Genomic DNA, 14137 nt, shown 5'->3' on the forward strand with positions numbered 1-14137 from the left:
CCTTGAGCCTTGGGGAGAGGTGGGTAAGAAGTAGTAGTAGTAATAATAATAATAATAATAATAATAATAATAATAATAATAATGTAGCTCCGGTATGAACCACCCAGAGACTTTCCTCTCCTTCCAAAAAACAAAATTTATCTGGATGGTGGAGTGACCATAACTCATTGCTTTGCCTTTTCCATCCACAGTTTGGCGATGCAGGTTTACGGCTTCTGTCTGAACACCTCACAATGCTACAAGTGCTCAACTTGTGTGAAACACCCGTAACGGATGCTGGCCTGTTAGCATTGAGCTGTAAGTAGACCCAAGAAAGAGACATGATTTTGTACACAGACTTTGTTTCACACACACAATTATTAAAATTGCTACATATAAAATTGCCTTCAGGCTATGTGTATAAGGTGAATACAAAACATGAAGGAATTTCACATTTAGACTTGGGTCTCATCTCCAAGATATGTCATTATGTGTATGCAATTATGCCCAAATCCTAAACAAAGTCCCAAACACTTCTGGTCGCAAACATTTCACGTAAGAGAGACTCAACTTGTACTTTGAGTATTCATTGATCACAATGTTAATGGATTAGGTAATAATTAATTCTTCTTGTTACTTTAATTCATGTCTTTCAGGGTCATTTGAAATAATTTCTATTGTTTATTTTTTAAAAAAAACATGATAGTGATATATTACTAAGGTGTTAATCAGTTAATAATTTTATTTTAGATTTTTAAATAAATTAATGTTAATCAATTTTTTTTAATTTAAAGTCAACAGTTAACATGTTAGTGTTATGCTAAATAATTCAAAGCTCTGCAGACACTACAGCTTCCCAAATACTTTGCCATTAGCCATAATTTGTAGGTCTGATGGGAGCTGTAGATCAAAACATCTAGAGGGCCAAAGATTCTCAACTCCTGATGCTGTCCAGCCTCCTGTTCACTCAACAGATCTACAATGCAGCATCTCTAGCAGATGACCATCATCTTACCTTAATACCTCCATCTTGTCTCCCACCACCACCATCATCCCCAGTTTGAAGGCAATGTATGTAATGGCCAGTGGTCATCTACTTGCTGTGTTGCCTTTTTCCTGGTGTTGTGTCTCCAGGACCTGTGACAGCCATACTGTCTTTAGCTGGAGATGTTGAATGTTGAACTGCAGACCTTCTGGTTGCAAAGCATGTGCTCTCCCACTCAGTTAAGTTCCCTCCTCTACAGTGGTATACTTGCAACATGCTTTCACTTCCCTAGCTGTTTTTGTAAGACCCAGACATCATAATGTTGAGTTATGAGATGATCTGGAAAAGAAAGCATGCCATGACTTCAGCATTGTACACTTCCTCCCTTGCTTCAGTACATGTGTTTACATTATATGTAAACATGGCCACAAGTCTAAGGTTGGAATGGAGTTTCACCAGAAGAGCCATAAAAACTAAAGATTACAGCTGATAGTGGCCTCACAGTTAACCGCCATAGCAGCAGAGGAAAGAAAGAGAAGCATTTCTTACCTATAAACCTTTGGGAGTTAGAGGAGATCTCTGGGAAGAGCTCTCTTGGTTATAGGGTTTAGACAGCCTCTGGCATTTCAGTGTTTTTTCAGTCCTTGTTTGGTGTCAAAAACTAAGAAAAATACTGTAAACAAAGGCAATAATTAATATCAGTTGGCTTCATTTTCATCATGACTTTCAGATGTTTCAACATGTTTTTGAAATGCAAAACCCTTGTGGCTTTTTCATCACCTTCAGATTCACAAGTTTAATTCCTTTTAAACATTGAGACTGCAATCTTTACGTTTGCTGGGGAAATATTACTAGATTTCTTACTAAACTGTGTTATTTCCTAAAGGCCAGCCAGTGAAAGTTTTAGCATGCTAGCAGTGTTGATATGCCACCATGCAGCCTCTGTGTATGTCATTTATAACATACTGTGTTGTTGTTGTTGTTTTAATTTCCTAGCTATGAAAAGCCTGTGTAGTTTAAATATGAACAGCACCAAACTTTCAGCTGACACCTACGAAGATCTCAAGGTATGTCAGGTTTCCAAGCCATGTGCCTGTGGAACATCTGTTGTCATGTGTTTTCAGGTTGCCGCCAATTTAGGTCCACCCCAAGTTCTAGATCTTGTCCCTATTCCAACAACATGGACCAAATAATGGTCCGTGTTGACCCAAGTTCTAGGTCTTGTCTGTATGCCAACAACATGGACCAAATAATGGTCTATGTTGACCCAAGTTCTAGGTCTTGTCTGTATTCCAACAACATGGACCAAATAATGGTCTATGTTGACACAAACTCTAGATCTTGCCCACATTCCAACAACGTTGACCATATAATGGTCCATGTTCACACAAGTTCTAGATCTTGTCCCTATTCCAACAACATGGACCAAATAATGGTCCATGTTGACCTATGTTCTAGGTCTTGTGCCTACTTAAACTATAGATCTTGCCCAGATTCCAACAACATGGACCAAATAATGGTCCATGCTGTTGGAATCTGGGCAAGATCTATAATAATGGTCCGTGTTGACCCATGTTCTAGGTCTTGTGCCTACTTAAGTTGTAGATCTTGTCCATATTCCAACAACATGGACCAAATAATGGTCCATGTTGACCAAAGCTCTAGATCTTGTCCATATTCCAGCAGCACTGACCCATGAATAAGTCAACCCAGGCTTTTTGGGTCAATTTTTTGACTAACATTTTTAGAGTTATACATGAGTATATACAGTAATTCAGTTCGTTTTTCTTTCCCTCTCCTACATTTCTTTTTCTTCCAGGCTAAATTGCCCAACCTGAAAGACGTGGATGTCCGTTACACGGAGGCGTGGTGAACTCTCTCGCGCTGCGTTCGTAGCTTTTGATGACGCGGGAAGAAAATAATTTTTTTTTTACAAAAAATAAATGAATAATAAAATCTTAAAAAAAAGAAGGCAGAGAAATAAACTTTTGGCTTCTACCTATAGAGAGCAGCAAGATTTGAGGACTTTGATTTTAGGAACTGTCTTTGTGAGGTAGCAGAGTGTGGCTTTGTGTGTGGGAGGGATAGGTGAGCATGCCCGGGTCTCCTAAGTCTTTCCGTTTTCGACGGCGAAATTCGACAACGTTTTAAATGAACAGGGGTGAGGGGGGCAAGACTGCGTAGCCTCGAAAAAGAGATTAGGAGAAAAACAGGGGAGGGGGTTCGGTTTGGATCTTTCATTGGGTTATTTTGTGCGCGTGTGTTTGTGTGTGTTTTTAAACACCACGTGGAAAGTCGGCGGGGGGAAGAATATACATCAGTTTTTCATAGTTCTCCTTGGATGGATGTCATCCTTAGGTGCTTTTTCATCTTTCATGCTCTTCAAAAAAGGAAAAGAAACTATGAGAAATCAAGAGAAGAAAAAGAAACCCATCTGATTTCGCCTCTCGCTCTGTTCTTATGATCATTATGCAAAGTAATTTTTTGTTGTACATACAATTTACATAATGCACCTATTTAAGAAAATGGTTCACAAGTAACAGGTCTGGGACCTGTCTCTTTATTTATGAGTTGTTAATTCTTTTAACTCTTTTGTTCGTTTCGGTTTGTTTTGCGTAGAGTACTGTATAAACTAGTTCGCGGTCTTACTGTGTTTTGTTTTTTTGTTTGTTTGTTTTTAAAAAGAAACAAAACAGAAAACCCTCTTTGAATAATTGTCTTTAGAAAGTCTCAGTCTGGATCATCACCAAATTATCTGTATTTCCAATTTACAAAGGCCTAAACATATTTGTCAAAGGGACATGATTTACAGTAGTGAAAAGATGGGCAGTTGAGGATAAAGTAACCAAGATATCTGTTCAAACTGTGTCAGGGTTAGTAAATTAAGGTGGTAAAGTAATGATCTTTTGAAATGTTAGATTTCGGGGGGACTGACGACAATTTTTCTTTAGATTTGCCAAGGCGTGCCTGTTTGGTTTTCTGTTTACGTCCAATATTTCAAAGGCAAGCTCAGCCTGCCACGCAACTGTGGCTGCGTCCAGACTTCAGAAATAATCCAGTTTGACTCTGGTGCCACAACAAACTAAAGTTCTCGGAACTCCATAGCCTTGAGCCATGGCAGTTAAAGTGGTGTCAAACTGGATTATTTCTCCAGTGCGGATGCAGCCTCCGTAGGGCAGATTCTCTCCTTCTGTTCCCTCCATTCTCGCACAATTCATTTGCCATCTTCTTTTCGTAAGATGGAGATTGTTTTGCTTTGATCAGTTTCTAAAGCTTCAGCCTGAAAATATGACCACTATCCCCTTTTCCTGATTCTTCTCCGTAATTGCTCAGAAAAAAAAATGATGTATTAAAAAAATGTGTTTTCTTTAATAAACATGCTTTTGGATTATTATTATTATTATTTTCACAATAAGCAGCTTCTCTTTTTTAAAAGAAATGAAGAAAGGTTTTTGTTTTAATGTTTTTCTTTTCAAGTTTTAGCAGATGTTTACTCGGTTCTTTTGGCACCTCAAGAGATTTAACATCCAGGCAATGTAATTTTTATACATATATATAAAATATATATATATATATAAATATATATATTTAATCGTATTCAATGGGAAGCAATGCTTTTGCTATTCTGGTTGTCTCTGGTTGTTGTTTGTTTTTTTAATTTGTTGCTAGGTAGTTTATTCACATTTCGAGTCTCCTTCATCTCTTGATTCCCCCCCTTTTTATATATGAAATAATCCATCGACGAAAACAATTCAAGTCTTAATGCATATTGCGTGCCGGGGTTTGGTTGTTTTTTCTGCCTTATCATGTCCTGAGCTGTCTGATAAACTCAGCGAGGGAAGAAAAGAAAAAGGAGAATAAACTCAACGCCAACGTTTTATCCTTAGCACCGTTGCTTTTACTGATGGATTTACTACTACTGTTCTGTAGCTGTGTAAGAGAAAGAAAAAAGGAAAAAAATGTGAAATAATTTCGGGCGAAAAAAATAAAATAAACTGTAAGCGAATATCTTTTATTGGCATGCATCGTCTTTTCTTTGCTGGTGTGCACTTGGGTGATATCGCTGGGATTTGGAAAATGGCTCAGAAAAGGGTTTTAGTGGCACAGTTTGAATGCCAAGGGTGATGCCGATAATGGAACCGAGGGCCTTGAATAAGAATCCTGCTCTTCCAATGAAATTTCCTTCATCTACCAGATTTCTAGCATTGCAGTAACTTAAAACCTCAGTTGAACATTTTGCAGCTCTGCCATCGTCTGTGATGCATTCATTTGTCAAAGGTTGCAATCTTATCATGGGGGCAAACTGAGGTTTCATTCACATTATACAGTTGTAGCACTTTTATGCCACTTCAACTGCCAAGGCTCTATCCTATGGTACCTTAGGATTTGTTGAATATACACACGCATAAGGCATGAGCAGGACTCTGGTCCCTACAATGGCAACAAATGCATCATTCTAACATCAATTGCAAATAGTCCACAGCAAAAAGAAAGGTCTGGAAATGGGAAGATGGGTCCTCTGTTCCTCCCAAACATGGCTGCAACTATGTCTGTGTGTAAGTCCCTACAAGTTGCCTGTCAAGGTATGATGACCCCAAGAATTTTGCAGGGTTTTCTTAGTCAAGGAATACTCTCAGGTGGTCTTGCCTCTGAAATATAGCCTACAGCACCTGTGTTTGGTACTTGGCAGTATCCCTTCCAAGTACAGTTGGTCCTCCGCATTTGACTTCTGCAGATTTGATTATTCATGGATTTGATTAATATGTTCTCTTCAGATTCTTCATCCCTGGGCATTCCATCTCAGGCCTCTGAACAGTGGGCCTTGAACAAAAGAACTACAAAGGTAGATTGGAAAGAGAAACAGCAGAATTGGAGTTCATCCACAAATACAGAAAGCTGGGCCAAAGCTAACAGAATGAATTTCAACACGGAGAAATGTCAGGTACTTCACACCAAACATGGAGGGAGGGGGAACGATTCCTAGAGAAGTGTTCTTGCAAGTTAAAGGTTAAGTAACCCCAGCAAATGTGGAGGACCCCTCTGTACTAAGCAGGACTGATCCAGTTTAGCTTCCAAGATCAGATAGAATCTGGTGCCTTTAGGGTATGAAGGCAGCTTTATTCAAGACCTCACACCTGGTCCTTGCAGTCTGCTACATCTCTTGCATCCTTGTGCATAGCAACTTGTGAGATGAGGGCCAAGCTAGCTCTTCTTGAGGGTCTTTGACGCTGCAGCTATTTTGACTTTTTCTGTTGTGGAATGAAGGAAGAGAGCAGGGAGGGGTGGATTATAAGAAGCCACACTTGAGGTTAGGTGCGTTTCATCCTCAGAGGCAAATGACATCAGTGTTGCTATAGGGACCAGATCTTTGCCTAGCTCTCCTTAGTGTGGTTTGTTCAGCTGCCAAGGAAACCAAGGCCAGTGATAAGGTGGGCATCATCCCCAGCCTGGAAGAGGCATGTCTTGGGATGCTCAAGAAGACCGTTCTGGCGTGGAAGGAGGACCGAAGGGACCCATTTCTTATTCTGGTTTGCACTCATCTGAATCAGAAAGCCAGGCATCCTTGGAGAGAGATCAAATTCCTCTGGTCCATGAAAAAACTTCTGGGGTTGTATTCACCAAGCATGCATACCAGACCTAAACAATTGCCCCACAGTCAGGGTGACCAGATGTCCTCCTTTTCCAGGGTATGGCAGAGCTGGGAATTTAATGGAGGAGCTGAGAATCGAACCCTGCTTTCCAGAGTTCTAGTCCAATACTCAAACCACTAAAAGTAAATGAGTTCTCATACCTGGGATCAAACATTCATAGAAACAGGGACTGCAGTCAGGAAATTAGATGAAGACTAAGAATGGGGAGGGCAGCTATGAAATAATTAGGAAAGATTCTAAAATGCAAAGATGTACAACTGAGCACTAAAGTTAGAATCATACAAGCTATTGTTTTCCCTGCTACCATGTACGGTTGTGAGAGCTGGACAGTTAAGAAAAAAGAGAGGAAGAAAATCAATGCATTTGAGATGTGGAGAAGAGTGCTGAGGATCCCATGGACAGCCCAAAGGACAAACAAATGGGTCCTAGATCAGATCAAGCCCAAAATCTCCAAACTGAGGCTGTCGTACTTTGGACGACATGAGAAGGTGCAACTCATTGGGAAAAACAACAATGCTGAGAAAGATGGAGGGAAGCAGAAAGAGAGAAAGGTCGCATGCTAGATAGATGGACTCTATGGAGGAGGTCATGGGTTTGAGTTTGCAGGACCTAAGCATAGCAGTGGAGGACAGGGGGTCTTGGAGATGTTTCATCCACAGGGTCACCATGGGTCAAAATCAAATCAAGGGCAGTTAACAACAACTCAAACCACTGTGGCACACTGGCCACTCTAATAGCCATTCTAAATCAGGATACTTGGTGTTGAGTGGAATATGCCTGCTACTTAACTGCTATCAGAGTTGCTTTTATGAGTGATAACACCCAGTATGGTTCACAATCCAGAAAAGAAATGTTTCTGCCACCAGGAGGAAGCTGATGCCAAATTCTCATGCCAAAGCATCCTTCAGCAACCTCTGGCAAACCGGACCGTGTTCCCTGGCAAGCTCCAGCCGAAATAAGTTGACGCTTCCATTTTGGCAGCGGGTTCTGAAGCCAAGTTGCAGTTATCAAAACAAACTGAAATGAATGTGACAGTAAACCCTATTTTAAAAACACACCCTGCTGTGTGTGTTTTTGCTATGGAAAATTGGGCTTAGCAATTCAATATTTTGCAGGAAGAGCGTAGACTCGAAAACATTTTTCTTTGGGTAAAAATATCAACTCTAATGCCTACAGATGCTTTTATTTTCCATCTTTATTGACTCTTCCATTTCCTCAGACAACTACTTCGGTTACTAGAGTATTATTTCACACTAGTCAGTTACAGCACAATGGGTGCATCTACACTGTAGAAATAATGCAGTTCAAACTAAGTATTGTAGCTCCATCCTATGGAATCTGGATTTGTAGTTTCACAAGATCTTTTGCCTTCTCTGCCAAAGAATGCTGGTGCCTCATCAAACTAGAAATCCCCAGATTTTGTAGGGGAGGGGGGCATGGCAGTTAAAATGGTTTTAAACTGCATTATTTCCTCAGTGCATGCAGAATTAATACAGTTTGACCCTGCTTTTCACTGCCATGGCTCAATGCTATGGAAATCTGAGAAACAATGTCATTTGTTGAGATGTTTAGCTTTTTCTATCAGAGAGCTCTGGTGCCGCAACAAACTGCAAATCCCAGGATTCCAAGGATAAGACTGAGTCATGACAGTTAAAGCAGTACCAAACTGCATTATTTCTATCCGCTGTGGGTCTCGCTGTTGACATCTGTTGTATTGCCCTTTCTGCTGAAATTATTAGTGTAAGAGAAATATTCATTCATGGGAGTGGCAGGGAAGGGAAAGCGAATTTTTCCTGAGCCAGGAGTGTGGAATATCCTTGCTTCCATTCTGCCTGTCTTGACTATTCAAATCTGGGGAACGTCTTCTTGCGACTTAAGCTTCAGAGGGGAAACTCTGATGCAATAGATGGCACATGCATCACTGCACTGCATGCACGGTTTGTCTAAAGAGCACCATGTTTGACAGTGCAAGGCCTCAGAAATGACCCTGGATGAAAATCTCCCTTTCAAGTGACTCATACTCATAGCAGAACTGAATTGGGAAGTGAGATGGGATTCTTTGGGCATTCTGGACTCGTCTCTTCTGACTCACCCCATCTACGGAGCCCATTAAGAAGCAGTAGAGGTAAGCGAGGTCATGGCTAAGAAGGCAGAGCGAGAAAACAGAGACGAATGGGGCTTCCCCACTGGAGCAGGAGGCTGTCTGCAAAAGATATCCTCAGCATAACATCTTTACTAACATCTCCAATTGCTTTTTCCCCTCCTGTTTGGTTTGTAACATCTTGCCAGAAGAAGCCCGCAGAGCTTCGTAAGCTTGCAACAAGTATATTGTGCATTTCGGTTGGCCCATAAAGGTATCACTGATGGATTTTTGTTTGGAAGTGACAAATTGTGTTATGTATTCTGGCTTTATGTCAGAAGAGGGCAGCAAAAGGCAGTTCATTTTGTAAGATTGCTGTATCCTAAAGGAATGGTGTAGTCTGAAATGACTTGACGGCGCGTAACAACCATAACAAAAGTCTTTATGGCGTTTGATTTGGCAATGTAATAAGTTAATATTTTCCTAGTCTTACCAGGATGTCAGGAAAATATTGGTAGAGACTTAGAACATGCAGCCACAGAAGCGAATGAGAGATCCTTTGTGATGCAATAGACTGCTACGTGTATTTCTGTAGCATCTGTGTAAATAAGAGCACAAATGTTACCAGTTTGCCGAAATATATTTATTTTAAATGACCAGCCTTGGTTACAGCCAGGAAGAAAATACAGTCGAGGGCTTTCATGGCCGGCATCCATAGTTTTTTATGGGTTTTTCAGGGTATGTGGCCATGTTCTTGAAGAGTTTGTTCCTGACGTTTTGCTAGCATCTGTGGCTGGCGTTTTACTCTGAAGATGCTGGTGAAATGTCAGGAATAAACTCTTCTAGAACATGCCCACGTAGCCCAGAAAACCCACAAAAAAGTATGGATGCCAGCCATTAAACCTTCGACTTCACAGTGCTACAAGATCGTTCTACATAATGGCTCTCAGTGTCTGCATACCCACCAACTATCCCACTTTGGCACAGACACTCCGAATTAATTCTCTGCCCTCCCAGTTTTCCAGGTGCTTTAAAAAGGTCCCAGTTTCTCTCCCTCTTCCTATTTTCCTCCTGTGTCCACTTTCATCTTCTCTTCTTGCAAGTGGCCACTCCACATTTTACTCCGTGGATTAAAAAATACAATAGTTCCGTTTCAGACTTTACAAATATGTAGGGAGAGCAGGAAGTGTGAAGTATGTACTACGGCTTCCTCCTCTTGTTTGCAATCATGTCATGCCTGAAACCACATAGAGACGGATCTATCACAAACTATTATTAGCACTGAACCTATTCAGGGGTAGCCGTGTTGGCCATATAGCCAAGGACAATAACATCCAAAATCTACAAAACAGTGATACTTTTGTTGGAGCAGCCCAAATGCACAGAATACATGATGACAGCTTTCGAAGCACCACTGGCTTCTGTATCGGGCAAAGCTGTTAAAAAAAGCATATGGGAGAATGCGCTTTCCAGGAGATAAAATTTGAATGTCATTAGCAATACAAAAAGATACCTCTTCTGAAATCCAAGATGCCTCTTTTATCTGAATTTCATTCTTTTAACAAGTAATCTGTTTTAATATTGTAATAATATAATTCTGTCTGAATGCATCACTTTTGTATGTTTTGAACTGTATATGTGCTTTTAAATCATAAGCCACTCTGAGACCCAGTTTTTTTGGGGGAAAGCAGGATACAAATAAATAATAATAATAATAATGATAATGATAATAATGATCTCTATCCCTTGTGAGGTCATGGCCCCCTTTGTTAGGCAGAGAACACTGAATCTCTCAAGAGAAGGCTTCATGCTTTTGCATTAGGAAAATTTTAGCTGCTGTTTTGGTAAAACGTGCCAAATGTAGTCCTAGTGCTTTTTAAAAAACCAACCCTTTGTTGGAGGTAGAAACCCCAAATAGTAAAGTCCCCATTGGCTTACCGTTATTACCGTTATTTTCCCTTCCTCTCCCTTAACAAGGGACAGTTCTGAACAATAATTTGCTATTCAAACTGCAAGAGTCATTTCTTTATCAAATGTCCTGCGTGAAAACAATGCTACGTCTCAGAGCGCTGGGCAAACATTTGATAGTCAAACTCCTAAGAGACATTATAAGCAGCCAAGGGCGGTACGCTTTAGCATTGCACCTGATGTGCTGTTGATGGATTTATATTATAACTAAACAAATGAGTTTGAGGCTTCCTGAAGGACAACTTGCTTTGAGGAGTATCAAGGTCTTCCACACACAAAAAAAGCCTCAGCATCTCATGGTAACCTTTGGATGGGTTGCTTCTCAATGACAATGACATGCAGAGGCTCATGCCACACACTGAATTAATGCAGTTTGACGTCGCTTTAACCACCATGGCGCCATCCTTTGAAATCCTGGGATTTGCAGTTCGTTGTGACACCAGAGCTCTCTGACTTGAAGGCACACAACAACAAAGGGGCTATATAGCATCTTTTCCGGTTACAAAATATAGAACACACCAAATGTGGGACTTTCCAGTGGTTTGCCTAGAATTGCCCAACTGTGCCACAATAACTTAGGCACCGACTACTAGCATCGGTTTGAATTGCTCTGCTGTTTTGTCATTTTTAAAAGAAGGTTTTGCTGCTACTCCTCCATGCAGAAGTTGTGGCTTGCTTCTGCGCACCACTTGCAACTTGCAACAGCTTGCTATAACAACAAGTCTTGCCTCTTCCAACCCATCTCATCTCTCCCTATCGCCTCCAATGCAAGGTTATCCTCATCCCTACCTTGGCATGATGATATATTGCTTACCGAAGCTAACAAAAGCCAAGTGTTCATAAATGAACGCTGTGCCTCTTGTCAACCCGGGAGGGAAAACCCAACGGAAAGACCCTGCAGAAGAAGTGCAACTGTGAAGAAATACAGGCAGCCAGACTAGTTCCAGAATTGGGCAGCTCCTTGGAGGAGAAGTTACTAGCGGGGGCTAGTAACGCTTGGCATAGTTACTACAGTAATATAGTAATGCTCTGTATAATCTGAATGCTCTGCCCCTTAGTATAGTCACTACAGTACATTAATCCCTCTCAGTCTTTTGGCCCAATTCCATTGCCTCCAATTGTCTGATTTTGGAAAGTCCAATTCATCCTTCCACTTTTTCAGCTGCTTTCATAACGTCCCCATTTCTTTCTCCTCCTTCCACTTTCCCCCTTTTTTTCCTCAGCCGACTTCAATTGCTGCAAACAGAGGACTTTATCACATGTAGAAGACAACACACATCTATACATACATTAATTCACATGCATTCATCACATCTACACATTCTTCTTTACTCACCATTCACATTTCTTGATTTGCGTTCCTTTTTCCTCCTTCTTTTTCTTAACCCGTGACTTCCTTTCCTTCCTCAGTTCTGGAGATTTCTTCATTTCTTTATTTTACCGTCTGTCTTCTTATCTGTGATCCTTTTCGTTCGTCTTGCATTTCCATGTTTCAGGATATATAATACCGTGGGCCCTTGTTATCCGCTGGGGTTTGGTTCCATGATCTCCTGTGGATAACAAAATGTGTGGATGCTCCATTAAATACAATGGCACAGCAAAATGGTGTCTCTATTATATAAAATGGCAAAATCAAGGTTTGCCTAAAAATTTACAAGTATACACACACACACACACACACACACACACACACAGTATATATTGAAAAGAGTTATCTTTCATGGAAGCCTTAGCAACCTTTCAATGAATCTGGCTTTCCAGGGAACTCTGGAGGAAGTCTGGAGGGAAACAAGTGCATTTCATCATTCATTTGGTTTCTGACACATTTCCTGCATTGGCCGATCATGCGATGCAGTGGCTTGAGCACTGGACTACGGCTGTGGAGATCTGGGTTCGAATCCTGATCCAGCGTTGGGTGAGCTTGGGCAAGTCACACTCTTTCAGCATCAGAAGGAGGCAAAGGCAAGCCCTGAACAAATTCTTGAGGTTGCCACAATTCAAAAATTACTTATAAGCACACAACAACAACAATCCTCTTATTGTCCCAATTTGGCAGGGACAGTCTCGATTAATCCCACTTTTAAAATGTCCTTCTCCTCCACTAACTTCAATTGCCGCAAACTGAGTTCAAAGTGCAAAAATAGCTTGCATTCAATTATTTTGGGGGAGAGGAGGCGAGGAAGGGGCAGGATTGTGAGAGGGGGATACTTAAAATGGAATCCGAAGAAGAGATTTAGGGTTAAGAGGTGATATGATGGTCCTCTTTAAGTATTTGAAGGGTTGAGGATGGAGCTAGCTTGTTTTCTGCTACTCCTGAGAATAGGACATGGAGCAATGGATTCAAGCTTTTTGTGGGTTTTTGGGGCTATGTGGCTGAGTTCTGGAAGAGTTTATTCCTGGTGTTTCGCCAGCATCTGTGGCTGGCATCTTCAGAGAATGCTGGCATGGAAGAGAGTTGGGTATTATATATATATATATATATATGTATGTATGTATGTATGTATGTATATGATTTATACACCTTGGGTACATAGAAATCACTTCTCACTACCCAGAGTCACACAGTGTGTGTGTGTGTGTGTATACCCCACTCATTTCCATGCCAGCATTTTCTGAAGATGCCAAAGCCACAGATGCTGGCGAAACATCAAGGAATAAACTCTTCTAGATTAGAACATGGCTTTATAGCCCACAAAAATACTATTAGTCTCCTACCTGGTTGTATGAAGCAGGTATTTGCAATGAATAAATTACTGGCCTCACAGAACTCTATCAGACCCTCTCCTGCTTTGTTTCTTGTCCCCAATCTTCCTACTGCCTTTGATCCTTCTCTGTTGCCGACTTTAGCATTCAAGCCTCCAACGATTCGTTTTGTGATGACGTGTTGTCAATTAATTTTTAATCATGTAATGCGGTTGTTTTATAGACTGTATGCCGCTTGGCAGGTTTTTATTCTTTTTCTCTTTTCTTATATTTGACCCTAACTATGTAAAGGGCTGTGCAAACTTTACAACGCTGTATCAATAAATGTTAATAATAATAATAATAATAATAATAATAATAATAGGATTCTACGATTCTATCCCCTGTCTTTCGCTCACAATGGGATTCAAGGTGGGCAAGGGCTTCCAAAATGTTTTTATTAATCTTTCAAAAATCTTAATACATATGTATATTAATACATATATACATACCCAAATTCATGAGTATCTAACAGAGCCGGAATATACCTCATATAAATCAACACTTAGTTCCCAATTTGGTTGGGACTATATCCTTCAACTTCTTTTAAGTTCCATTTCTTCTTCAACAAACATTTAACTATATATAACACTTTTGACAACATATAACTTTAACTTGACTTATATGGCATTTTACATTTCTGTTGTGTCCTCTTATGTGTTTGTGTAACCTGTATTTCTTTTTATTATCCAATAGCAATTATCCAAAAGGTTTTTAATAGGTGGGCCTAGT

The 14137-nt window shown here is 40.4% G+C and overlaps 1 protein-coding gene and 1 long non-coding RNA gene across 4 annotated transcripts in view; one reads left to right on the forward strand and one right to left on the reverse strand.

Annotated features, from left to right (window-relative positions):
- Window positions 1-4974, forward strand: part of LOC149306009 (C-Maf-inducing protein) — a 117557-nt gene extending 112583 nt beyond the window's left edge. For all 3 annotated transcript variants that reach the window (XM_089477118.1, XM_089477119.1, XM_089477120.1), the window contains exons 19-21: window positions 192-297; window positions 1961-2031; window positions 2784-4974. In XM_089477118.1, coding sequence (XP_089333244.1) covers window positions 192-297; window positions 1961-2031; window positions 2784-2837 — 231 coding nt within the window. In that variant the 3' untranslated portion in view covers window positions 2838-4974. The remainder of the gene's footprint in view (window positions 1-191; window positions 298-1960; window positions 2032-2783) is intronic.
- Window positions 218-12560, reverse strand: LOC149306011 (uncharacterized). The gene is made up of 5 exons (XR_016271728.1): window positions 12401-12560; window positions 12000-12213; window positions 9189-9293; window positions 1514-1637; window positions 218-295 (listed from the first exon to the last, which is right to left on the reverse strand). It is a non-coding gene; the product is annotated as an uncharacterized LOC149306011 (long non-coding RNA).
- Window positions 12561-14137: the final 1577 nt, after the last annotated feature.

Source organism: Sceloporus occidentalis, unplaced genomic scaffold (genome assembly GCF_023333645.1).
Source record: "Sceloporus occidentalis isolate IW3139 unplaced genomic scaffold, rSceOcc1.0.p SCAF_10, whole genome shotgun sequence".
Lineage (NCBI taxonomy): Eukaryota > Metazoa > Chordata > Lepidosauria > Squamata > Phrynosomatidae > Sceloporus > Sceloporus occidentalis.